This window comes from Sinocyclocheilus anshuiensis, unplaced genomic scaffold (genome assembly GCF_001515605.1).
Source record: "Sinocyclocheilus anshuiensis isolate Anshui unplaced genomic scaffold, SAMN03320099.WGS_v1.1 scaffold702, whole genome shotgun sequence".
In the NCBI taxonomy this organism is placed as follows: Eukaryota; Metazoa; Chordata; class Actinopteri; order Cypriniformes; family Cyprinidae; genus Sinocyclocheilus; species Sinocyclocheilus anshuiensis.
Window position 1 is genome coordinate 1,425,805 of NW_015548184.1, and position 27,688 is coordinate 1,453,492.

Consider the following 27,688-nt stretch of genomic DNA (forward strand, 5'->3'; position numbering starts at 1 on the left):
TTGGGCCACGTCACCATTCACATGCATTGTATAAATTAAAAAAAAAGTAAGGTGGCCAAGACCATACTGACAGAAGTAATTATTTATAACCTGCTTTGTATACGTAACTCAAAAGGTCATAAAAGTAGCACTACTATTCATTGGTGCTTGAGGAAAAGCATTGAAACAAGTGTCACAAAACGAACAAGTGTTTGAAGCGTTGCAGTGGAGAACTTGCCAAGAAGAGTCAAGTACAGACTTATAGAAGTGAATGCACTGAACATGTACACTATTCAAAATCTTCCCTTTTTTTCTCATAAAGTGAAGAACAGCTCTCCTCAGGCTGAAGACAGCAAGCAGTCATGAGGAAGGCCGAGCAACACCAAATGTCTTATTAATTTGTTAATTTGTTGTGGCCGTGGGGCATGAAAACCGTGCTTCATTGCCATCTGAGGCCAAGGGTATCCAACGTCTTGATTCTTTCATGCACAAACATGCACACACACACACATATATAAATGTGCTGTTCACGTTGGCCCTGGATTGACCTAAATAGAAGAGTATTCTTCCACCCGAGGCTAACCATCCTTAGTAATCAACCAGACTTAGCCGTAAAACCCTCAACATTGGCAGCCTAAACGTAAAACAAGGTTTAAAAACCATAAAAGTGCACATCAAATAAAGGTTAATGAGTTCCAATAAATACAATCAACATTAAAGTTCAAATGTTAATGTTATATAATGTTATATATTCAAATTCTTTCAAATAATTTGAAAATAACATTTTTACATTTAAAAACATTTAAATGCTACAGGTGAAGTTACCTTACGTAAGCATTAAATCAAATAAAAAGGAATCTAAATGTAAAAATATGGACAACAAACATGCACAATTACATGTGACAGATAAAAAAAAAAATTCTAGGTGCATCCCTACTTCGAAATGTTACTTCGTTAAAGGGATAGATCACCAAAAAATGAAAATTCTGTCATTAATTACTCACCCTCATGTCGTTCCAAACCTGTAAGACCTTTGTTCATCTTCGGAACACAAATTAAGATATTTTTGATGAATTCCGAGAGCTCTCTGACCCTCCCATAGACAGCAAGGATCCTAACACGATCAAGGCTCAGAAACGTAGCAAGGACATCGTTAAAATATTCCATGTGACATCAGTGCTTCAACCGTAATTTTACAAAGCTATGAGGATACTTTTTGTGCACAAAGAAAACAAAAATAACATCTTTATTCAACAATTTCATCTTCTCCGTGTCACCCTATAGTGCCATTTTGGAGAGTATCACATATGTAAACAACGCATGCTGTTCTGTGTCAGCAGCACCGTACGCGGATACATTGTTTACGCTGTTTACACTTTGATCTGAACATAAACAACGTATCCGTGTACATACGTTGCATACGTTGTTTATGTATGTGATACTCTCCAAAATGGTGCTAGGAATTCATCAAAAATATCTTAATTTGTGTTCCGAAGATGAACGAAGGTTTGGAACGACATATGGGTGAGTAATTAATGACAGAATTTTCATTTTTGGGTGAACTATCCCTTTAAGTGCTTAGCTGTTTTAGAATGGTTTAGGAACCATAATAATTACAAAAGAGACCCGGAGTACAAGGTACAATTCTATATACAATTCTATTTTAATATTATCCACTTACTCAGGACTATCATGCAAATTGTTTGCAACTGTGTTTGGAAAAAGAATAAATTAATAAAAACAAGAAATGTAAAGCAAAATAGTTTGAACCCTCACCTCATGAAATATGAAATGAGACTGAAAATCAATAAGAGAAAATGAAGATTCAACTGCTGCATGTGCCAGCCTCTGATGCCTATTGAAGCAAAAACATTTTAATTTCCTCAAACAAAGCCTTCCCAGCTGTGTTTCAAGCACAAGCCTGGCTCTCTGAGGTCAAGTCTCTTTCTACCAAGACTCTGGTACTTGAGCTGAAGGCCTTTTTGGTGAGAGAGCGCAGTTAATAGATTTTCTTTCTTCTCTCTGCTGTTGTTGTGGAAAACTATTATGAATTCTGGAAAATTCTTGCTGGGGCTCTTTTGTGCCACGAGTCTATGAGAAAAAGCGAACACAACAACAGGCTGTGTCAAAAAAAAAGACCCTGGCCTTCAAATATTGCAGAAATGCAATTTCACCAGCTCCTCTATGCCAGCGCCAGTCCATTTCGCAGCCACAATGGCCGCCCGTTTCTCCCTCATTTAGTCAGCTCGCCAGGAACAATGAGCATGGAAGAATGGCAACAGGTAATTTAAAAAACTAGGTAAGAAGGATGTGGGCAGAAGGTGGCCCAACTCTGGCCAAATACCACAGACCACCACCAGCTACCTTCTAGTCCTCACCAGAAGAAAGTCACCAAGTGTGCAATGGTTTTTCCCTTTTCTGTCTTCGAGTTTATTGGCTCGGAGAGTCTATCGGGCTTGATCAGAACAGAGATTATATACAATTATCATCTGGTGAACACCAAGATGTTTGAATATGTTCAAGGCAATCCTGCGAAGATGATTGAGTCTGTTTTACTCTGTCTGGAGTGGACTGGCTTCCCACTAAAAGAAAGAATAAAAAGTTATTTCCCAAGCGTAGTTGCGAAATAATCAAAACTAAGTTTTGTGTTCATATATTTGAAGTAAATGTGACAACACAGCTATTTCACAAGCAAAAAGTCCTTCTCATAACATCCACCGCCTTTTAACAGCTGAGGATGCAAGCTGGAAACAAGCTGCTCCTCCTGAAGAAAACTAGACCCTCTCCCTGAAGCTCAGAGTGAGAGACGAGGAATCATGGGAGATGGGGTAGGGCAGGGGGAGGAGCAGAGCTCAGGATCCGATTGCCACACAGCTGCAGTTGTTCTTCAGGGAATCCGACCGGGGAGCACCACTCAAGCGCCTAATGCCATTAATGAGCACAGCCATACAGCAGTAACGGAATTGGAGCGCAGCTTCTCCAGCAAGAGCCTAGCTGCTCCTGGAGTGGCGGTCAACCAGTTAGGCTGGGTTTAAATGAGCTAAACTTTGCTACACCAGAGCATCAGGGCACGGACAGGGACAGAAACTGATTCAATGACTGTTAAGTATCATGCAAGGACAAGGTGGTAGCATATTTCACAGCTACGTGAAATTTTATACACTAGCCTTTGCTGATCACTGAAAAGGGAAATGAGAATTGTAACAGACACTTTGCTTCGGCATTTACTGTCAAGGTCAACTGGAGAAGGTGTCTAAGTTTGCATACCAGAGAATACAAGCTCACTTTTACACTTATAGGTGAAACTCAAATAAAACAGCTGTAACAGAAAGTAATTAAGATGGTTTCCTCAACTACACCACATGATCATACTCTTATGTTGATTCTCATAATTTCAGCTAGGCTTTACAGGATTAATGATATAGGTGAATGAATCTCATAACACTTGCAAGAACATGTCCAGGTCATACCTCACTCCAATTTCACAAAACAAAATGAAAAATGTAACAACAAAAACAACAGGACAAAAAAAGTCTAAACTGTTCAAAATATGTCAAATTTTAAAATAACTATTTTAATATGTTTTAAAGTGGAATTTATTTCTGTGATGGCAAATTTAAATGTTTAGCAGCTGTTACTCCAGTCTTCAGTGTCACATGATTAATCAAAAATGCTGATTTGGTGCTCAAGAAACATGACCTATTATTAATGTTGTGCTGCTTAATATTTTTGTGGAATAATTCCAGGATTCTTTGATGAATAAAAAGTTCAAAAGCACAGCTTTTATTTGAAACCGAAATCTTCTGTAACATTACAAATGTCTTTCCCACCACTTTTGATCAATTTAATGTGTCCTTGTTGAATAAAAGTATTGATTCCTTCAAAAAAATCTTCCTGACCACAAACGTCTGAACTGTAATGTGCATAGTAGTGACATTATTTTTATGATACTTAAGCACATTATCATGTAAACAATGTCACAGCGTTTAAAAGCTTCCTTTTTTTTAAATATGAATAGAATTTCCTCCTTTCTGATTATTTTTTTTCTTCTGATTGTGGAGTGAAATATGACCCACAAGACAAATTCATCAATAAAAAAAAAAGCATACAAAGAAGCAGTTGATCATGGATCTGATGATCTTGGAAACAACTTTTCCAAGACATGACAGGACTAGACAAGTAAGTGGAGAAATAACTGAGAAAATGCTTCTCATTCTAAATGTGTAAGAGTAACTTCATCATGCATCCAAGGCAGCATTGCTGCTGGAGCTCTAGGTGGAGCCGGGGAGCTGCTGTTATGACAGAAAGCAGTCAGCCAGTTATACCTGGGTAACACACTCAGCAGGAGCTAAAGACTGAGCCAGTATAACAAATTTTAATACATCACTTATAAGACACAAATCAATGCTAAAATGAGAGGGTCATTGTACCGTGTCTTTCTTGAGCAGTTTTATGTCTTTCTTACAATAATTATCATTGCATTTACAAGCATTTACTTCAAACAGTAACTGAAACACAGCGCGCTGTAAGCCAAGGAGGATTTATGGCATTAAGATTTTTCTCACTGACATGAAAGCGAGGGACAAGACGTTATTTAAATCAGTTGCAAACAGAATGTATTCAATCATGGTTGCTAATGCTGTTTAGAAACGTATTGTGTGAAATGACCGATTTTAAATAAAGTATGAGCGGTGTGAAAAGTCAAAAATGAGACAAAATAACCTAGGATTTAATTTAACAAGGAGTTAGAATGATCCAAGGTTAACTATTTCAAGTGTAAAATACCTCATATATTGTGAAAAAGTATATGTACAAATGAAACTTAACTTAAGTGAATGCAGCAGAGGATATTGAAGAAAACGGCAGATTCTTTTGCCTGTGAAATATCACAGTGCTTTCAGGCTGCCTAAAGACTGCGGGGATGAAACATGTCCCTCATTGTATCTGGCAAACTAAAAACCAGTGATCCCAGGACAAAGGTCAATGACTGACAGATGTGCCAACATGGCATTGCTGTGTACAGAGAAACAATGAGGAGCTTCTAAAAGAGAAATCAGCTCTTATTTGAGCTCCCTACAGTACTGGAAAACAAGGTGATTTTCTTGTTTTAATCTTTAAAGAAGAGTCAGCCTCTATCAAAGCTGAATCTCCACCACAGCGTGAATGACTGTAACTACTATACGCAGATGAAAAAAGAGGTGTTTTTCTAGGATTAAAGATAAAGTCACACTTCTGCTCGTTTTCCTGTGGAATAACTACCTGAGGTGGCCTTTGCTGAGTGCTTCTGCAGGAAATCCAGAGTCTGAGCCAGCGCTTTCTTATTGCAATGAGTGGAGAGCTCTTCCTTGCATTCAAAACACCTGTTAAAGGAGAATTTTTACATCTATTATGCCTTTCATGTCTTTTACAAAAGAGCATACACTACCTTTCAAAAGTTTGGGGTCCGTAAGAATTTTATATTTTTGAAAAAAATCTCTCTTATGCTTACTAAAGCATTTATCAAGGCACATTTATTTGATCAAAAATACAGTAACTTAAAATAACTGTTTTCTATTTTAATAGATTTTAAAATGTAATTTATTTCTGTGATTGCAAAACTGAATGTTCAGCAGCTATTTCTCCAGTCTTTAGAAATAATTGTAATATGCTGATTTGCACTTTTTTATTATTATCAATAATGAAAACAGTTGTGCTGCTTAGTATTTTTGTTGAAACTGTGATCTTTGATGAATAGAAAGTTCAGAAGAACAGCATTTATTTGAAAACAATTGTAACAATGTAAATGTCTTTACTGTCACTTTTGATCAATTTAATGCAACCTTGCTCTAACCCCAAACTTTTTCTTATATGGTGATCTTTCAAAAAAATGCATAAGGATAAATAATCATGAATACAGTATCAGTTGATGTTTCCTACCAGGCTTTCCATGTACTGAGGCTGATGGTGATACAGTGAGAGTCAGAGTGATGAGCTTGCAGGTGTTTTGTGGAATGCTGAGATTCTGCCTGGTTACAACCCTGAAAGAGAGAGACACAATAGTAAGGTTACCATATATTACCCTCGATGGAAAAAAGTTTTGGACAAGTTTTAGTACAATTCTTCCTGTTCAGCACGGTCAATAAAAATCAAGTGATTGCAAACACAACTTTTTTTTAGACTGTCAAATCAAGGCCAAACAAACCTGTCATATTCCCAAATGTGCTGTCACGGCTTAAATGCGCCATACAAAAACTGTGGGTAAAAGGCAAAGGAAAGAGTAGGGACACTCCAATTACTTTTAGAAAATGCTTTGGACCAGGGGTCAGTGAATAATATGACCTTTTACGCATAGGCCTAATAAAACTTCATTATTTGGTTTTAAAACTTGCAGTACCCAACCGCCAATGCTGTATGTTAAGCCAGCCTACATTTTTTATCTGCACTTTTTACAACAATGTTCAAATGTTTGGGGTCAGTAAGATATGGTTTTAAATACATTGATCAATTTATTCAGCCAGGACACATTAAATTGATCAAGAGTGAAAGTAAAAGACTTTTTTACATTGTTAAAAAAAAATCTATTTCAAATAAATGCTGTTATTTTGAACTTTCCAGTTACCAATCCTGAAAAATCTGTATCTCAGTTTCTATTATACTCTTAAACTGTTTTCAACATTGATAATAAGAAGAAATGTTTATTGAGCACCAGATACGTTTAAATTTAAATTGTAATAATATCTTACAATTTCACTGATTTTACTGTATTTTTCAATCAAATAAATGCAGTCTTGGTGAACGTAAGAGACTTCTATAAAAAAACGTTTTTTTTAATCTTACCGTCCCCCAAACTTTTGAGCAAAATGTTTGACACATCAGTGTGGCATAGAACCTATAAAAATGCCTTAAAATGAATTGTCAGTTATCCTTGCTTTGTGTGTAAATATCTTACAATAAATTGTCTATTTTGGCAGTCAAGTTTCGAACATTTGTGAAATGCAAATATGCCACTAACAACCTGTCACTGCACACTGACAAAACTACAGTACACACAACACAATATATTACTGCTGCAGAATGTGAAGATCTCACCTGGAACCCACACTTGAGGCACACAAGGATGTCATGTGCTCCTGCTTGTTCTCCCTCATGAATGTTCCTCTCTTTAAGGCAATCGGAGCATATAGACCACAGGCTGCCTGTCACTGCCTTCTTCACTGAGCTGAGGTCCACAGCCCTGCTCACATGCTGGCATGTCAACCCTGGATGGCACCAAAATATACACCTTTACTGTAGTTTACAACTCTATGCAAGCATTGGTAAACCCACAATAATAATAATAATAATAATAATGTTTTATTTTTATAGCACCTTTCAAGAACCCAAGGATGCTTTACAAAATAATACAAGCAAATTGGCAAACAAAATACACCAGACTGTCAAGAGCCCAAAGACGTTTTACAAAATAATACAAGCAATTATGTCAAGATAGTGGTCTTCCATGGTAAACTTATGTCATACAAACAGAAGTTGAGAAATAGAGAAGCAGAGAGGTAAATGAGTTATTTAGAGAACAAAGTAAATAGATGAGTTTTAAGTTGAGACTTAAAGGCCTGGAGAGAGGAGGCAGCATGAATATTATGGGGTAGCTTATTCCATAACTTAGGGCCTATAATACAGAAAGCCCTACCACCCACTGTAGAGAGTTTATACTTGGGCACAACAAGCAAGTTATCACTGCTAGATCTGAGAGTCCGTGCAGGAATGTATGGTTGCACTAACTCAGCAAGGTATTGAGGTGCGAGGCTGTGACAGGACTTATAAACTAAATCTAAGAGTTTGAACTGAATGCCAAGTATTGAGGTGCGAGGCTGTGACAGGCCTTATAAACTAAAACTAAGAGTTTGAACTGAATACGTTTGGCCACAGGAAGCCAGTGAAGTTAGTGAAGGATGGGAGTGATGTGTGCAGATTTTTGGTTAAATGTAAGGGCTCGAGCAGCAGAGTTTTGCACCATTTGGAGGCGATTAATAACTTTGGCAGGTAAGCCGCCATATAAGGAGTTACAGTAATCCAATCTGGAGGTTATAAAAGCATGGATAATAGTTTCAGCATCTCCAAAATTAAGTGAGGGACGTATACGAACAATATTCCGCAATTGGTAAAAGCATGATTTAACAATCTGACCAATATGTGAATCAAAGCATAACACAGAGTCAAACAACACTCGCACAGATTTTGCACAGTTGTTGAGGGCCTAATCTGGACACCATCGATATCTATGAAGATGTCATGCTGGGAGGAGCTCTGTGATTTAGGGCCAACCAGCAGATTTCAGTTTTGTCTGCATTTAGTTGTAAAAAGTTATCTGACATCCAGGTTTTAAGTTCTTGAAGACAGGAAACTATAGAAAGGGGTGGACAAACTGAGTTGAGTTGAACCGTAAAATAGATTTGAATATCATCAGCGTAGCTATGAAAATTGAGACCATGACGTCTGATAATCTGACCCAATGGCAGCACGTAAATGAGAAATAGAAGTGGACCAAGTACAGAACCTTGGGGGACACCACGGGAAATAGTGACAGTGTGAGATCTAGTCTTATCTATCCTAACGAATTGCTGTCTATCCGATAGATATGAAGTTAGCCACTGAAGAGCAGCATCAGTGATACCTATAGCAGACAGTCGAGAAAGAAGTACGGAGTGGCAAACAGTATCAAAGGCTGCACTCAGATCAAGGAGAACCAGGATACTGTGGGCACCTGAATCAAAAACCAGAAGGAGATCATTAACCACTTTTAAAAGTACTGTTTCTGTGCTGTGAGAGGGACGGAAACCAGATTGAAACTGCTCATAAAGATTATGTTTCTCTAAATGAGACTGCAGTTGTGCTGCAACTACCTTCTCAAGTATTTTAGCAACAAATGGGAGGTTTGATATTGGTCTAAAATTGTTCAGATCTATGTTATCAAGACCAGGTTTCTTAAGGATTGGGGTGACGGCAGCTACTTTTAGGTCTTGTGGAACATAACCAGTGTCAAGGGATTTGTTTATAATATGAGTAATAGGTTGGATGAGTGAAGGCAAAAGGGTTTTGAGTAAGTATGTTGGAATAGAATCAAGTGTGCTGGAGGCATAGTTAGATTTGATAATCAGTTGTTCGACCGCAGATATATTTGTGGGTAAGAAAGTGTTGAGTGGGTGAATGAACTTCATGCATGATAGATCCTTAATGTCTGATAAATCCCTTAGATGCTTCTCTGTGATTTTTTAAATGAGTACCAAGCATCCAATGAATAATGTACTGGAATGAGAAATGACATTGAAACCTTTCCTTACCGCCAACCTCGTCAGACGAGTCTTCATCACGAGGCTTCTTTGGCTTGTTAGACCGCTTGGTCATGTCTGCGGTTTTTAAAGAGAAGGGGTCTTTCAGCCGCATTTGTATCTAGGAAAAAAGTCACTCACTAAGTATGAGAGCCCACAGCACAGTTAAAATTGTGTTTCTGAAGCCTAACACTCTGAACATTATCATACAACACATGCCTGGGAGCCAGGGCTCACTAGAGGGCCTTGGCAAGCTTCCAAGGTGGGCACAAAATTACTTTTACTTTAAAAGAACTATATTAAAACAAGTCATTGTCATTAAAAGGCTAAAGACTGCTTTTTAAAAAATAACTAATAGGCTACAAATTTTACAAAATTTAAAAATATATGAATTAACATTATGTTAAAAAATATATAATGCAACTACAATGCTAAAAAATATTAAAATAATACAATGTAACTAAAAGGCTAAAAACTGCTAAAATAAAATTATATGTAAAATATATTAATTAGCCTAACATTATATAAAAAATATAGTGCAACTACAAGGCTACAAAATATTAAAATAATACAACGTAACTAAAAGGCTAAAAAAACGCTAAAAATCAAGACTCACAAAATGTAAACATTATATTTCATATTCTGATTTCCCCTCAACAAATTTTGTTTTCACTGAAGAACATATAGTTTTAAAACTCTGTAATTAATATAATCTATCGACACTCCTGAGTATTGTTCCTTTCCATCTCGGTGGGCAGACATTGCAGTCACTATAAGCCCTATTTGAACCACATGTATACTATACCAGCATTTGAATACAATTTTGATAAGGAAGTCTCCAGTACAACCATTAATTAGAACTGACGAATCAGGAAGTGAGGATAATAAAGACATACAAAGGAAATAAGTTATTAGCACAGCCACTGTAACAACAACAGCCCGACACCTGAGACTTGCCCAGGTAACTGATACAAGTGACAGCAGGTACCGGCTGGTTAAAGGCCTTTGCTTCTTTAGTAAGTCAGAACTGTTTATAGCACAATGTTGCTCCAAAAGAGTGGCTATAAACATCAAATGGTCTTTGGCTTACAGTAATAAACCCAGCTCACCCTGTTTATGGTCCCCTCCTCTCCAGGCTCACTACCAAGTTAACGTCAGTTGTCAAGTGGCCAAGTGGAAGAGCGAAGCTGATAACTTACATATGCTTCCAAGTTTATAAATACGAAAGGATTTCTGCCTGTAGTTTTGGTGTTCGAATCTAACACTTCGACAATCAGAAATCGAGTAATCCCGAGACGCAGTTTATATTCTGATTAACAGAGTTTGTCCGCGTATTTGGTGGCATTCGGAGAAGAACAGAAAGCACAAGTATCACATGTGTCACGTGGTCGCGTACTCAACGACGCACTACGGATACTTGTATGGCCAAACTCGTTTGTCTATCTACTGTAGTTACAAAAGAGCTGTTTTAAAAGTGCTGTGGTGTTTTCTATAAATGTTAAGCGCTAAAGGGCAGTATAATATAGAAAACGTAACTTTTATTTTTTTCTATTTTTTATGATACTCTATTTTTATTTTACTGTTTGCATCATTTAATCAGTTACACTTTGCAACATATCTATTATGCATTAGGCCTATACATTGTATTTGCACATTTCACTTGTCTTCGCATTTTTTTATGTTAATATGCATATATGAGATCTGAACCCTGACTTTCATTTTTAATGGAATAACAATGTATTATTCATATAGAAATTAAAATAAAGGTACACTCTGCATTTTCAAATGCTTTTTTCAAAAGCAAGCACCACTAATTAAAAATGTAATTCCTGCATGTCCACTTTCTCTACTAAGATTAGTTTAACATTGGAACCACATAGCACGCGTGGGTCTACATTTTTCATTGCCAGTCAAATTATAATCAATAAACATGACAATAATTACTTATATATCAAAATACAGTATAGCACTTTGTTAAACAGATATACAAAAAATAGGAAAAGAGAAAGTCATAAAGAAAAAATTGAATTAAAACGAAAACAAAAAATAGGAAAAAAGAGATAATCATATAAACAACTTAAAAATTTTTGCATACGAGTTTGGGAGTCAAAAGAGGAGCCAGCGTATGAGCGTCACTGGTAATACGTAGTTGTGCGCATGCGTGCAGGAGTAGTGGGTAGCTGCAATCCAGCTACGTAACTTACAATCAGTTGTACCGTGTTTTCGGCTATATTTAAATACAAAACAAGAAATAAGGAGCATCGTCATCTTGCAGCTTTCATTACCATAACTCCTATCATGGCGTTAAATGTCTATTCACGGCTGACGAGGAGTATAGTCCGCGTTTTAGCGAGCAGAAGTGTCATTCCTGTTACAAGACAACTGACAACTACTTCATGCTGGACACATTTGCGTTGCTTACAGCGTGAGTGTTGAAATATTGCATTGATATTTAACAGTTAAATTTAATACACCGTGCTTGACATCGATGGTTCTAAAAAATCACGGTGAATCTTGCATTTATCTCTACCGATTTAACATGTCATTTCTGGCTCTGCGTATTTGTAAAAGTTTGGGCTGTAAGAAGTACTTGTATAAATTATTCTAAAGGTGACATGTTTCTTTTGAAAGGTAAATATCACATGACTACTACACGTGTAGCAGAAGAATGGCCTCTGTTGGCCAAACGTGTCTATCTGTCTTTCAGACATCCGTGTCATTCGTTATGATGGTAGTTCATTACGAAATTTCAGTTCTTCAAGCCAGCCTTCAATAGATGTGTCCTACGAGCAGCTGAAGAAACTGCTGCTGTCCGACTCCAGTGTGGTTATAGACGTCCGTGAGCCGTGGGAACTCCGGGAATACGGGAACATACCGGGGTCAATTAACGTGCCATGTAAGTCAGTGCGTGGCCTAACAAGTATACTGTTTATTTAAAGACACATCATATAAATTACAATGCTGTACCTTCTCTTCTGCAGTGGGACAGGTGAATGGAGCTCTCCAGCTCACGCCTGATGATTTCAAGGAGAAATACGGAGGAGTCATGCCATCACAATCCCAAAATATAGTGTTCACCTGTCTAGCTGGTGTAAGAAGCAAAAAAGCCCTGGAAACGGCAGTGTCTTTAGGATACACCAAGTGAGCAGTTATTTTTAATATACAATAAGGGATGAATGTAATATTTTAATGCAGGGCTGCCCAAACTTTTTACTTTTTACTATGATGGGTCAAAAATCAAACCTGATTGCAGGCCATAGGCCAAAATTAAATGTTGCATTTTTCCAACTATATTTTATTAAAATATTAATTTTTGAAATGCAATTCACTTATATTTCAAAGCAAAAATAAAACAAAAAATGGTGGAACAAAACGCTAAATTAGAAATAAATACATGCTTCAATGGCATGTCCCCCCCACCTTGTGATATAGCATTGGTGGGCCAAATCAAAGGTCATCACAGGCCAACTTTTTCCCTAGTTTGGGGATCTCTGTTTTAATGGTTTTTCTCTGTTATTCTCATCATAAGTATGTAGATGCATTAGTATCATTCACACATTATAAGCCAGACTATGCTCAATTTTATATAGTATACTAAGGTTGAAAAACAAACAATAAAACCATGCTAATATGTGAAATAAAAGGATAATTCTAGGATAAGTGCTTTTATGAAATGCATAACAGAAAATGTTATTTTTTTCTGACTAAATAAAAGAAATTGCACATTAAAACCAGTAAACCAGTTTAAGATCAATATGCTATAGTGCTGTATATTGAAGTTATGTTTGCTTTAGTTGTCTAAGTTGTCTCTCTCTTCTTGTAGGGTCCAGCATTATCCAGGTGGATGGCAAGAATGGGCAGAACATCAATTAATACAAACCAAAGAGTGATTGTCACGCTGTAGTCATGTTAACACTGTGATAGAAGTTTGATTGACTTGTACTGCAGTCTGAATTATACCTTTGACATGGAGTCAAAATGTTCCAGTAAGACTGAATCATTTAACGGTATTGACTGGAAATAAAGGAATGGTGTGATTATATTTTAAGCCTAAAAGATGCACTGTTATATGATGTGAGCAGTGCACATTCTACACTGATATTTTATTTGATGTGGTCAGTTTGAATGGGAAGTGCAGTGGCCTATAGTGTGTATGTTACAACTTCTGTTCAAAGAGCTCTTGGCTATTTGCCTAATAGTTCAACCTAAATATTTTGAGCAGGCAATCCAAATATCAGGAAAACAGTATCAATTTTATTCAGTGATTTATGAAATCAACATAGCACTGTTTAAAAGTAACTGGAAAGTTATGTTTTTGTATTCTTGAAAATAAAACCTTGATGCTACATTGCGTGTATTGTGATTATTTGATATAAAAAAACAAATCTGTGTTATCTCACATTTGTCTTTTTGGATAAAATATCTGCTAAATACTTAAATGTAAAATTTAAATAAATATTAAAATGCAGGGTGTAACTCATCCTTCATCATTTGTGCTACAAATATGAATATCAGCATTAAATGGAGTGGCTTTAGTTTTGCACAGGAAAAAAATACTTTCTTCACAAAATGTAAAAATCAGATGTACATATCCTTGTAATTTAGTGAACTACAAAAACACTTTATGTGCAAATACATATTTTTTAAAGAAATTAATACTTTTATTCAGCAAAGAATATTCTATTTCAAATAAAGTATGTTCTGTTAAACTTTCTATTCATCAAAGAACCCTGAATGAATGACTGTTTTAACAAAAATATTAAGCAGGACAACTTTCTCATCACAGGAATAAATTACATTTTAATATTTAATGGTATTGTTAATGTTTATTTGCTTATGCATGTTTCAGTGTAATCTGTGACTAATGATAACAAGAGCTGTATATGGCACTGCCATTATATAATCATAGAAGATTGTCTTACACGCTCACAAAAAGAGGTACAAAATCTGTCACTGGGGCAGTATACTTTCCAAAGGTAAATCTTTGTACCTAATTATTAACTAAAAGATATAGTGTACATATTAATACCTCACTAACTTTCTTTTCTGAGAGTGCAGTGTTAGTCTTATTAGTCATATTAGTCTTTGAGCTATACTTATGTTTACGATTATAAGAATGATGTGTACCATTGTCATTAATGTGGATGTGACAAAGCTGTCTCTTACTGATGAATCTGAAATGTAGAAAATTGTTTTAATTATAAGTGAGCAAAGCAGCATGAGCAGACAAAGATAACAGTGGCTTATTATTGGCAATAAAGAGGCTAGTCTATTGTCTTTACCAATGCTGTCATAGTTTTTTTTTTCTGTATGAGCACTGCTATAGGGATGAGTGACTAATGTACTGTAATTGAATGAGACAGCAGGAGTAAAATAACGCCTGAGTGTTTGAGCTCATTTTGCCACTGTTCACATCTCAGAGAGATGCAGACCCATCCTTCCTCCCACATGCCTGGCAATCTTAGATAGTTGGAAAGAATCTCATAAACCACATTTGGTCAGCATTAAAACAAAAAAAGAGTTCTGTAATGAATAAAGATTAGACCATATTTCAGCTGAAACTGACTTTTTAAGAAAAAATTATTCTTTAGATCCTGATTAAAGAGACTCCAAGGACTTTGTAATTCCCACTTACATCCTTTAGTCATCTCAAGCGTGAATCTCAGACAGGCCAGCAAAACACTCTAGTTAATTCCTCTCGCATTTCTCATTTTTGCACATTCTGCCATGTAAATAGTGACCACATTAGTGTCATCTCCCTCTGCTCAGATTGACCTTATGACATTACTCCTTGCCCTGTCTAGAAGAATGTGTAATTAAAATCCCTACATATCAAACCACATCACATCACGACTGCACCTCCAGACTAATGGAGCCTTGTCTCATAATTTACCCCTTCATTCAACACCTCTCAAGACCCTGACAGATGTTCAAGTGACGGGCCCAATTCTTGATGGAGCAGAGGCTCAACATTCCCATAGCATTGACTCATGTTTATAGCGGACTATAAAACGCCTGGATCTCTGGGAGTCTGGATTTGCGAGCAGAACTTGTGAGAGGAAGATCAACACAGCAAGGCCTTAAAGTTTAGCCACTGACCCATGATGAGTCGCAGCCCAGAAAGGATCTCATCCTATCGCCGCCATTTCGAGGACACCAGCACCTCCTCTTACCAGGTGAGGGTCAGCAGCCCTTCTCCCATCAGACGGGATGTCGGGAGGTGCCGTTCAGCCAGCTACACCCGTAAAGCCAGCGCTGTCAGCATGAGCATGGCAGTGGGCCGGAGGACCATCTCATCCTCACGCAGTCAGTCCTTCATGACTGGGTAAGCATTGCCCATCCTGCCGGCACAGATAAATAAAGGAACAATGCAGAGCATCATCACATGCATTAAACTAAATGCAATTTGTTAAAACTACAGAAATTTTTTTTTTCTTCTCAAAGTAATTAATTGTTTCTGGCATTTAGGAGATGTTCAAAGTAAGCTTTTAATAAAAGAGAAAAAATGAAAACATTACAATATATATATATATATATATATATATATATATATATATATATATATATATATATATATATATATATATATATATATATATATATATATATATATATATATATATATATATATATATATATATATATATATATATATATATATATATATATGTGTATATATATATATATGTGTGTGTGTGTGTGTGTGTGTGTGTATATATATATATATCACACACACTCTAAGGAAGTATTTAAAGATATTTAAATATATTTATCCATATATTTAATCATACAAAATAAATATGTATTTTAATACAAATATGTGTTAATATATGCAATAAAAAAATATATTTTTATTTTGTTGTGTGTAAAAAATACAACAACAAAAAAAACAATACAAAAATCCTGTAATATAAATTAATGATACCATAAACAATCTAAATATATAATCCAAAATTTATACATAAAAGATATAAATTATATGTAAATAAATTATCCCTATCTATCTATCTATCTATCTATCTATCTATCTATCTAAATATTTGCCTAGTAATTAGAGAGATTTTTCGACTGCCAAATATAATTAGTCCTATTCTTTTGTTTGGTGGCAAATAATTTCTTTGTTAGAACATGTTAGAACAGTTTCTTTTTAACTGTATTTACTGATCCGATAAAAATCACACACGGCCTCTAGGAAACTCAAGCGCTCTCAATAACTGTGTGACCTAATAAAAACCAAAGTGACAAACAAATGCATCTTTCCCATGTCAGCAACACGTTACCTTGCATTCACTTCACATCTCATTTTACCTTTGGAATTCACGTTATGATAAATCTGAATTAATTGCAGTGTCGGAATGGGAGCCATCTGTCTTAGCGGAGGGGGTCCAGGGGTCGATCTCGACCAGGCTTCTGCAGAAAACCGTGAATTCCTGAACACACGAACCAGTGAGAGACAAGAGATGATTGTGCTCAACGATCGACTGGCAGCATACATCGAGAAGGCAAGTGCCCTCACACAAAATTAGTATGCCCTTGTGCATATTTAAAACACTGAATGCATCACAATGGTGCCATACATTTTGAATAACATAGCCTATTATAATGAATGTAACTGATTACAAAAAAAAAGCAATATAATTTAACAGTGCTCTTAAGGGTCTTGGAAAAAAAAGGATTTAAATGTTGCCGTTACAAATTATAAGAATCAACGGCAAATGCAATGTTTTTTTTTTTATATTTATTTTTATTAGCCATATTTAAAATATTTCCATATTAAATTTAAAAGAAAAAAACTCAAGTGTGCCAAAAAAAGTGTAATGTCTCATTCAAAATGAATAAAAAATTATTTTCTATGTTAAATAAATCCCTAGGCCCTTATTTACAGGTCTCAAGGTGACATTTTTCAACTCATAAAGACAACATTTTTATCAAGTAACAATTTTCCTTACAAATTACATTAAAAACCACATATTTAGCTTACCTGATGAATATTGTGTCTGAACAGTTACTTTTCGGGTTCATCATAAAATATTATGAAGACACAAATTATTCAACATATTTTCAATTCACGACTGAATTGAAAGAATGCCGTCAACGGAATAACTAATGATCCATCTGTATATACCATCACACGAAACTCCCTCAGCTTTTTTTCCCAGCGTCCACTTAAATGATCTGAGGATCAAAAGAGGGCAAAATTTGGTGCTCTCGAAAACCTGAGAAATTCTGTCAGTTTTTGCATATGGTTTTAGTGCCTTAATCCCAATTAGGCCCGGCTGACACACAGAGCTATTCATAGCAAACCTCCTCTGAATACATTTGCCTAAAAATGAACTTCACAAATAGAGCTCGCGGTAAAGGCGTTCGACAGCAGAGAGAATCAGATAGACTGAAGGTTCATTCTTACGCGCTCGAGTGAAAAAGGGTATGAATTTATAAGGTACACCGAAACATTTCAATTCAGACAAGTTTACACCCCATTATGCGAGGCCTTTCAACTGGGTCAAGAGAGTTAAAGTTGGGGAAATTCGGTTCAAAAGGCAGAGCTAACTTTGTTCAGGCTTTGAATACTGAAAGGAAGCAGCCCCCTTCCTTTGGAGAGCATTTAGAAATGGGAGCATGCATGAACAGCGTCGAATCAGTAGCCACTTATCTCGCCACTTTCTAATGCGACTTTGAATATTAGTCTGGGTTAAAATCCCAATCATGTCATCTGGTGGGACTCCCATACAAGCATAATTACTATTCAATCGCGTCACTAATGTCCCACCCGCATCCCCTATCTGCGACGCAGCTAATCCGGCCTTTCTGAGGCTTGCACTTTCCCGCAACGAGAGCGAGTGGGTTAAGCGCATTAGGCATGTAAGATTAATATTTGTAGCCAAACATATTTATATACATTTAAAATACATTAATTAATTTATTAATAAATAATCATAATTTTTTTCCAAGCTTTAATTTTTGAAGCACAACACATCATGCCATGCGACTTGTTGAAATTGATGCACAACTCAAGTAAAAATAAGTGATTTGTACAAAACGAGGTATTGTCCTTATTTGCAATGGGAGTAGCCTACATAAAAGGAAAACAATGAAAAAAGAAAGTAAGAGCCCATAAAGGGAATTTGTATGGATGAGCGTTTATGGTTGGCGTAAAAAAAAAAAAGTTTTCTAGAGAGCTCGGGCATTGTGCATAGTTGAGATAGAGTTGTGAAACCTTGGCACCCAAGCCCAGTTTGGACGCATGAATGCAACCCCTGGTGAGACACTGCAGTTCTTCACGCTGTCTCTGTTACCCTACATTCATGCTCCATTATTTGGCAACCTGTTAAATCAAATCCAACATTTAGCTCGAATTGTAACGCTGAGAGACCCTGAGAAAATGCTTTCAAGCACCTGACCAACACTTTCTCCGAATCTCACAATCCGACGCGTGAAAAAATGTCCTAGAATGCTCTGTTCGAGTCCACAATGTTGTTCCGAAATAAAGCTGCTGCCGTGTAATTAATGTGCCGTTTAAAAGACAGCGGACAATGCGAGCGTTCAAGCTATTTGATTTCATTTAATTTTCCATCCCATTTGCTCTGAACACTGCTTTAGCTCCCAAAAACCGTGCTCCAATGAGCGCTTTGGGATGACTTTCACCCTTTGCTTCTCCCGGTGAGGAGGACAGAAAGGAAAAACGTCCCCGTTTCCGCCTTCGTGCACAATTTATTAGTTGGAAAACTTCGACTTTAAAGACACAAGACGAGAATGAGAATGGGCCCGGCTGGTGTGAGAGCTGTAGAGGCCGGACCCGCTGTTGCAGAGCGGATGGGAACCAGTCACACAAATGGCAACATTAATAAATAACCCACCACACAGCCGGCCTTTGCATGCGCCTATTCAAAAATTGTTCGCGTGTCGTTCACGCTCTTTGACTCATTAAGGAGCCCAAAGAGAAAGCTCCCAGAAAGGAGCAGTGGGGTACCTTTTCTTGAAGAAAGAAATCCCACCTCTGCTTCTCCAATTACAGCGGAGTGTCATCGTAGAGCCGCCAGGCCAGAGGTTAGCAGGACATGTTCATGGCTTGAATTTATCGCCCACAAATTCTTGTTTCTTTCCCTGGGTCTAGGTTCAGTCATTGAGGGCCACGATCAAAGAGGTCAAACGAAGTTTTAAAACCAGTGGTAACAATACCACTAAAGTCACTTCAAATGACACCCAAGGATCCTGAGTGAATGTAGTGGACTCCTCTTGCCATATGTCTGAATGAAAAAAACAAAACACGTATTTAAAAGAAAATTCGAAATGTTCAAGTGTATTAATTAGTGCAGGCTAAATGATTACTTTACCGGAATGTTTAACAATAAAAGAAATAAAAGTATTATTGCTTTCTCCTTGAGAATATTCAATACAAGTGAAGACACCGAAAGCTGCTAGATGAAATATTGGCAAGCAGCAACTCTTGTCTTGTACAAGATTTCGTGTTTTGTCCTGCATCCTTTGATAAAAAATGTCTTTTTTCACACTTTCCATTAATTCTGGAGCCCCGCAGGGCGCTTCGTCAAAACTGAATGCGAACATCCTGATACGTGACCTGTTGTCAAAAAGTGTGAAATGATAAGGTGGTGGTTATTTTGAAAGCGGCTCTTATTTTTTGGGCTGGTTCTCCCGTTGAGTACCTGCCCGGTCCCAGCACGGCACACGCCGGGAGTCAATAGAAGTTAACAAGTCTCCCAAACATATTTAAAGTAGTCACTGATTTCCAAAAACTGGTTTGTATAGGAGCAATAAAAGGGGAGAGAATTTATGGAGAAATTATACAGTGGATTTGTCACTTAAAATATCGGAACTGTCTGGCGGACAAAGCCACATGCTCGAGGGGTACCTGACTGCGCCATAAGAAAAGCTGGATCACACACGCCACCGCGTCACTTGGCGGGCGGATATTAGTCTGTCCTCATCTCAGACTTTCCGCTCATCTCAATCAGTGCCTGCTTGGTCTTCCTGGTTCGGATAGCGCAGCCCCACACAGAGTCAGCCATGCAAGCGACTCGGACACCCACTATCAGTGTGTTCGCCGACTGCAGCATCCCAGCCGGGCTTCGGATAGGACCGGTCCCGGGCATCTTCAAACTGGGGAAGTATGTTTTGGACCGCAAGGAGCTTGGAGTGAAAAAGAAGGCGAGTTAACCAAAGTGTTCAACTTTTTATTATCGCTTTTGAAAGGTTTTTTTTTTATTATTTTTTTTTTTATATATATAAATTGTACCTTGAGAGAAATGTGAAATATTTTCCTTTTCCATTGCAAATGGATAAAGCATTCGTGACATTTTAAACAAGACGTGCAACATATTAAAAAATAGGCTAGATCATGAATGCAAATATACCTTTACGTTTATAATTTTTCTGCAGCTTTTTTATTTAAACTACTGAATGACAACTACATACAAGTATTAAACTATACAATAATAACCGTTAATAATAACTATTATGATGTCTTTTTAGATTAAAGTAATATTATTATTAACATATTATTATTATTATTATTATATTAATAACAATATCATTGCTTTTATTTAAAAACAAACATGCAGCTAAAAAAAAAAGTTAAGAACATTACTCGACAACTTTACTCGATGCTGACCTGTCACTCTTCATAAAGCATCCTCGTATTAATTGGTTTGTGCTGTCAGTTTGGAAATAATTGAGTTATATTAGCAGGACAACATGTCATTCTATGCCTTTCACTTAACCGCGTTAATAGGGTGACCTGAGTTTCTGCGCGAGATTTCATGCCCTCTCCCCCTTTAAATTTCAAAGGCTTGAGTGCTGCTTATTCCCATGTAGCCTACCATTTCATTTTTGTAAAAAGATAACAGTAAACTAGACAATAACCAATCAGTAAATAACATACTGCTTACATTTAACTGGAAACACTGCTAAATATGAGCAAAAATCCTAATTCCATTAAATACAAGCGAAGTCAAATGTATTTATATATATTACATTATTTAAAATTATAGAAAATATTTTAATTATTTTATTCTACAAGTCTATCAATATGTGGAATATTCGTAAATCAAAGGGGCGAAAAAAGCGTCACATGTAAATGGCATTTACTTTCCTAAATAAGTTGTAAATAGACTGGAGCTCTTTACGCTGTCTGCTTCTGTGATTGATGCGCGTAAATGCAGCCCCGCGGGCCATGGGCGATCATCAGGTGCAATCTCTGTGTCAAATGTCACGCTTTAATCTTTAATTTGTTTGAACAGAATAGAAATGCTTTGACACTCTTCAAATTCGTTTCTCATATCAACTCAATTATGTGGCCTGTTCCTTGAAAATTATCGCCATTGTCTAATAGACCGAATAAAACGATATTAACGCTCTTTTGTTTGAAATACCTTGGGGTGATATAATTAATAATGTCTGAGAAAAGAAAAAGAAAAAAGACAACAAAAGAAAATCTGAAATGAGTAGCATTTCAAATATATATAAAATACATTTAAACATCTTTAGATAAATATTCTAAAATAGGCTACTATTACAAAATATTTCCAACAGATTTAAAGGAGGCAAACATCATAATAATTTTATATTTCAATTTCACTTTGACTGTTTTAGCTATAAGCTAAGTAAGCAACATTAAAACACGTTATTAATGTTCAAAATCTGTATTTGCAGATTCGTTTGGTGAGGGGAGAATTCGTGGATGAGTCTGGCAGTGCAGTTCCAGATTGGGTCGGTTTAATACGCGCAGCCAGGAACAGTCAAGAACAGAACCTCGAGGCAGTCTCGGATTTACCTGGAGGACAGGTGAGTTAAGCAAAAAAGAATGAACTAGATCCTATTAAAATAAACAGACAATTTCTAATAATTTTACTTCTTTTCAAAAGATATTCTACCGTGTGGTGAGAGAAATACAGGCTGGAGAAGAACTGAGTGTTTGGTATTCCAACGCACTGGCGCAATGGTTTGACATTCCTACGACTGCAACTCCAACACACGACGAAAAAGGTGAGACTTGCATCATAATAAAAATATAAATTTTTATAGGGAGTAGAAAATACACTTTCCCTTTTTAATATAGCTACAACATACAAGTTGTATGTAGTAATTTACATTATGAAATAGTTTTGAAATTAAAAAATGTGCGTTTTTATTTTTATTTTTTCTACAGTGTAATTCTGGCAATTTTGGTGTCATTAAATAAAGCGCAGAGGAATTCCTAAATATAATATTTTATGAAATAATAGTAAGCACGTTTTGATAAGCAACAAACGGATTTAAGTAACGCCGCCACCAGCAGAATCAAGGCAAATCCCATTCAAATCCGATTTAATAGGTTTATCTAAGAATGCTGTCAGATTATCCGTGTTTAGTTAGTAAATCGAAAGGTCCGTTGTCTGGGGCAGAAACTCTTATTGATTGGTTGAGAATTATTGAACTGAGTACACACATACTGCAAGCTACTGTATTTGCTATAATAACATATGTATGATTATACTCAGCACTACGGCTGCATTATCTCTCCTAATTCGTTTCATTCACTAATAAAGTCCTCGATGTCCTCTCATGAGCTGATGCGCGTTGTAGTTTAGCGAGGGGAAGAGGTTAACAAATGTCATCTAGTCATTAATATTCATGTATTCAAAAGCAAATAAATTCAAAAAGGTGCTCTACGGTAAATTAGCTGGCTGCGTAAGGTATTGTTGGCTAGTGAATGCAAACTTTTATGTGGGATGTATATTGCCCTGATTTGCGATGCTGTACTGCGAGCGCTGCTCTACGGCCAATACGCGGTGCGCTCCTTGACATACGCTTCCTATTCTCCAGCGTCAACAGATGGGCCAGCCTCATTGTCTTATGCGACTAGCGATTTCAAGCAACAGCTGCCGTCAATTCCACGGGAAAGCACACAGAGAAAGTCGCTATTCAGTGTATTGGTTTGTAAGCGCCAGATTGGGCCGGCGCTTGCTCTTATGATGGTGACAATAAACAACGGGGTTTTGCAGATTACAAAATCTTTACATTTATATCATTGACCCCAGACTGCCCAACTGGTGTCATGCCAACGTGACCAAGGCAAGGTGATAAAAAGTCACGACTGCAGGCTTTAAAATGAAAGGTTATCAGATTCCGCAAAGAACCATTTCTGATCAATAATTATTTTATACGCGTTCTTGAGTTGCCTGTGCGCATTAAAAACATCTTTATGACGCATTACTAGATTTTTTATTTTTGTTGATCTCAAAAAGGCTATTCAGTGTAATCTAATTGTAAAACACTTTCCTGCACAAAGCAACGCCATTTAATTGCTTCTCAATTTTTTTTTCAGGCGAGGAGCGCTATATTTGCTGGTACTGCTGGAGAATATTCAAATACCCGAACACCCTGAAAGCTCACGTGCATTTCCACTGTGCGTTAAGCAACTGCAGAAGTTTGGTGAACAACGAGCAAGCTAGAGGCACAGACAACTTTAACAGATCTCCGAAATCAGGGGACATCCCAAATACGTCCTCCTCTCCACGGAACGGCCACAGCACCTTTATGCCAGACGCGGTGAAACGGGTCGTGTCCACCTCACCGTTCGCCAATAAAGCGGGACTATCGAAAAAACCGAGCGCAGAGGAGCAGGACAGAGCCCTTGACATGAGCGTGACCTCCGCCAGAAACCCCGGACACATCCTGGGCCTCGGCGGGACATCTTCTGTGCTCAACAGCATGGGTTTCCACCCAGGCGTGCGCTCTGCTTTCAAACCAATGGGTCTTTCGAAGATCTCCCCGGCCGAGGTCACGAGAGACGAGCCTAATGGGAAACCAAACAGTATCGGGTTTAGCAAACTACTGGGGAACATTAAGTCACCTCTACCTAACGTTCACCCCTCAAAATGCTCGCACCCCATGGACAGCACACCTCCCGTGATTCCCTGCGCAAACAGCATCCGTGGCTTTCCTCTGCTGCCACATTTTGAGGAGACCTCTGCTTTCAAGCACGTTGACAGCCGCATGCACCCTGCCCTGTCCCCCCCGCGTTACTCCCAGCTACCGGCCGGGTTTCACTTCGAGAGATTCTCCTTGCCACAGTTTGATGGGGGGAAATCCTACAATGGGGACTGCAATATACCCCTCATGCCATTCACGGTTTACAATGGAGAGCTCCTTTATAGCTCCCCATACTACCCTCTTAAATTTCACTTCGGCAACCTGCTTAAATACCCAGACTACTTTGGCGCAACAGCTCTGAATCCAGATCTAAACGCGATTACGAACATCGACAGGGAGATAGCGATGCACACGCAACAGCTGTCTGAAATCGCCGTAGAGAAGAACCGTTCACGACTGGAGTCTCTGCCCGCATCTAACCCCAACTTGGGCAAGCCAAAAAAGGGACATTTGTGTCTATACTGTGGCAAATTGTACTCTCGAAAATACGGGCTGAAGATTCACACGAGGACTCATACAGGCTACAAACCACTCAAATGTAAAGTGTGTTTTAGGCCCTTTGGCGATCCCAGCAATCTCAACAAACACATCCGACTGCACGCGGAGGGCAATACGCCCTACAGGTGCGAGTTCTGCGGGAAGGTGCTCGTGCGCAGGCGAGATTTGGAGAGGCACGTCAAATCGAGGCATCCAGGTCAAAGCATCAAAAAATCCGACGACAAAATCGAAGGCATCTTCGAGGATGGCGAACAAAAAAGCGACAACGACAGCGACGTCGACGTTTGCTTCACAGATGACCATAGCGACCAGGAATCGAGTAAAACACAATGATTAATGGACCAATTTCTGGACATGTTGAAATGGACTTAAATGCTTTTAAATAGCTAAAGTATGCATGTACATAAATTAGTTTTGAATTGTTTGTTTATTTTATAAAACTATTGTGAAAAGAAAACCTTGCGGAAGCAAATGCTCCCCTAGTAAATTAAATAATTTTGCGAAGGAGGCACTCAAGTTAATATAATAACATGCTTATTGGTATTGAGGACATCTCGGCACCCCCAGTGTGGAGCTGCACTTTATAAAGACGGGTTAATGCCATAAAACATGAGTTTTCCTTTTTTCTTTTTTAATTGTCTGACCGTTTAAATGACCTGTCAGATCCGCACTTTTATTACCAAAAGCATTTAACACATTCTGTAAAAAATGATCTTTGCAGAACAACGGGCACCTACCAATACAAATAAAGTGGTGTTTAAAAGAAATACTGGTGTGTCTATTTAGTCGTAAGCATTTGGAAAAAAAACAAAACAAACAAAAAAACCTCGAATATTATGACTTCCTTCATTGTTGAGTGACAGCTGTAGCTTGTATCGTTTATTATTATTATTATAAAAATAATAATAATTAATACTGTATAGGCCTATGCCATTTTTCCCCAAACAAACTCAAATTTTTTCACTGTCCGTTTTGAATAAATGGGGAAAATAATGAAAAGGGTTTGATCATTAATATACATTTCATAGATTACTTTTTTTCTTTTCTTTTCTTTTGTTTAATTGGAGGATATCTACGGCTGACCATTTGTCTGTGGCTTCAAAATAAGCTCCCTGAAAAGAACTTACGGTATGGCAGGAATTGCTGACCTACACACCCCACTATTACTTCGAAGATGTGCTTCATTGTAGTTTAAAATTAAATATAAATTAAAACGTGGAAGGCATATTCGTAAAATGGTCAAGGTTAGACTTGCCTTTATGACCCGAAACATAACCGTCTGGCTTTAATATTTTTACTAATTGAGAAGACATACAGAAAAGATGTGAAAATCTAATAACTTTCAGTAAATTGCTCTATTTCTGACAGCAGATTAGATTATTACAACTACATATAGCGGTTAATGCTTTTCAGCAACTCAATTTCATCTACTTTTCTTGCAATGTAAAAATCGGTTAGTCAGCTGTTATCTTATAGAGCTCTATTTCTTCCTGATCTAACTTTTAAAAATTACTTGTAATTATATTACTTAAAGTAGTCATGGATTCAGTAGTAAAAAAAATTATTTGGTATGAATAAAACCTGTTAACTTTGATGTTATAAAGCACATTTTTCAATTAACCGCTTCCTAGGCTTACTAATTAAATTACGTATCTCTATCTCTCTTCAACACATTAAATATATATATATATATATATATATATACTGCAAATCAACAATTACATCTTGACTGAATATAGTGAGGTCTTCCAAGTAAGGAACAAATCCAAACAGTCGCACTTAAGCTATAGAAATTTACCACTAAGGTTGGGGGATGTGGATTTTGTGCACAGCTGAAATAGCAGTCTCTCTCCACATAGAATTCTTTGCTTTATTTCTTTCTCTGTCCTTCTCCACATTGCTGTGTCCTTGATATGGTGCATTCTTCTTCTCCTCTGTGGCAATGCCTTGTCATTCTTCATACAGTCCTTTGTGAAAAATAAGTGCAATTAAGTATACTTTTATGAATTGTACTTATTGCGGAAATATACTTAAAAAAAACACGTACATGCAAATTAAATATACTATTTTCGCTGCTTAAGTACATTCTATTTGTAATCAATTTCAAATGAATCACATTTTAAAGTTATATTAAATGCAATAAGTTGAGTGATTTTTTAAACCACTCAAGTTGGACTTTTTAGTACATCTTTACATGTACAATTATATGTTCATAATTGCTTCTAGTGTCTTTAAAATATGGTGCTACTACTGTATAAAGTGTACTACTAATGTACTGACAAGCAGTTCATGTTAACTAAAATATACTTTGTCAGTTAACAATACACTTAAGTGTGAATTAAATGTAATGTTTTCAACCACCTAAATGCATATTATTGGTAGTTGATTTCAAATATATTAGTTTAAAATTACATTAATTGCAATTAGTTGAACTTTTGAGTGATATTTTGAACCACTTAAGAGTTAAGTTTTATATGTACTTTGAATTATGGTAAATATGTACTTCTGAATAAGCAATTAATGTGAACTAAAATATACTTCAATGTCATATCTCTGGCAATGAAGTTGAAATTTAGTATATTTAAAATCTCTTACAACCAACACAAACATAAAATGGAAAACCCTCTACATTTATTAACAAAACAATCTAAAACAAATACACAAAAATGCTTTTTGCTGATGCACAAGAAAAACCCAACACTATACATAGTTACAACACCTTAACTCACTTAGAGTCTGGAGAACAATGCAAAATCACTTACATACTTACAAAAGTAAGTAATCTCGCCATCATAGAAAACATAATTCTGTATGATGTATAAGCCTGTTTCCTCATTGGAGACCTAAAAATGTCCACAAGGTCAAAATTCACTGGTATTACTATCCTTGTGGAGTCATTTGGTCCCCATAACATAAGATTACTAATACACAAACACTTAATACAAAAAAAAAAAAAATAAATAAAAAAAAAAAAA

At 36.8% G+C, this 27,688-nt stretch overlaps 3 protein-coding genes across 4 annotated transcripts in view; 2 read left to right on the top strand and 1 right to left on the bottom strand.

The window, feature by feature from the left end:
• LOC107704836 (ubiquitin carboxyl-terminal hydrolase 45-like) overlaps positions 1-10,698 on the bottom strand; it is a 33,289-nt gene extending 22,591 nt beyond the window's left edge. Inside the window, exons 1-5 of the mRNA XM_016507859.1 lie at positions 10,394-10,698; positions 9,297-9,405; positions 7,048-7,217; positions 5,896-5,996; positions 5,239-5,339 (exon numbers count right to left, since the gene is read on the bottom strand). Of these exons, the coding sequence (XP_016363345.1) occupies positions 5,239-5,339; positions 5,896-5,996; positions 7,048-7,217; positions 9,297-9,399 (475 nt within the window). The 5' untranslated portion in view covers positions 9,400-9,405; positions 10,394-10,698. The remainder of the gene's footprint in view (positions 1-5,238; positions 5,340-5,895; positions 5,997-7,047; positions 7,218-9,296; positions 9,406-10,393) is intronic.
• Positions 10,699-11,395: 697 nt separating this feature from the next.
• Positions 11,396-13,527, top strand: LOC107704863 (thiosulfate sulfurtransferase/rhodanese-like domain-containing protein 3). 2 transcript variants are annotated; one of them, XM_016507880.1, is made up of 4 exons: positions 11,396-11,709; positions 11,992-12,180; positions 12,266-12,425; positions 13,108-13,527. In XM_016507880.1, exons 1-4 carry the CDS (start codon positions 11,583-11,585, stop codon positions 13,172-13,174), a joined length of 543 nt encoding a protein of 180 aa, XP_016363366.1. In that variant the 5' UTR covers positions 11,396-11,582; the 3' UTR covers positions 13,175-13,527. The 2 variants fall into 2 exon arrangements, with proteins under 2 accessions (XP_016363366.1, XP_016363367.1); XM_016507881.1 differs by having other exon boundaries at positions 11,396-11,697.
• A 6,623-nt stretch (positions 13,528-20,150) lies between these two features.
• LOC107704864 (PR domain zinc finger protein 13-like) lies at positions 20,151-25,337 on the top strand. Its single transcript, XM_016507882.1, has 4 exons — positions 20,151-20,450; positions 21,954-22,085; positions 22,166-22,286; positions 23,608-25,337. Exons 1-4 carry the CDS (start codon positions 20,310-20,312, stop codon positions 25,044-25,046), a joined length of 1,833 nt encoding a protein of 610 aa, XP_016363368.1. The 5' UTR covers positions 20,151-20,309; the 3' UTR covers positions 25,047-25,337.
• The last annotated feature ends 2,351 nt before the right edge of the window (positions 25,338-27,688 follow it).

Bases quoted from the DNA above. Each gene is read 5' to 3' on its own strand.
- LOC107704863 (XM_016507880.1), top strand. From the start codon at position 11,583: ATGGCGTTAAATGTCTATTCACGGCTGACGAGGAGTATAGTCCGCGTT. The intron at 12,181-12,265 runs GTAAGTCAGTGC...TCTCTTCTGCAG, and splicing joins GGGGTCAATTAACGTGCCAT to TGGGACAGGTGAATGGAGCT. The intron at 12,426-13,107 runs GTGAGCAGTTAT...CTCTTCTTGTAG, and splicing joins GTGTCTTTAGGATACACCAA to GGTCCAGCATTATCCAGGTG.
- LOC107704864 (XM_016507882.1), top strand. From the start codon at position 20,310: ATGCAAGCGACTCGGACACCCACTATCAGTGTGTTCGCCGACTGCAGC. The intron at 22,086-22,165 runs GTGAGTTAAGCA...TCTTTTCAAAAG, and splicing joins CGGATTTACCTGGAGGACAG to ATATTCTACCGTGTGGTGAG. The intron at 22,287-23,607 runs GTGAGACTTGCA...TTTTTTTTTCAG, and splicing joins TCCAACACACGACGAAAAAG to GCGAGGAGCGCTATATTTGC.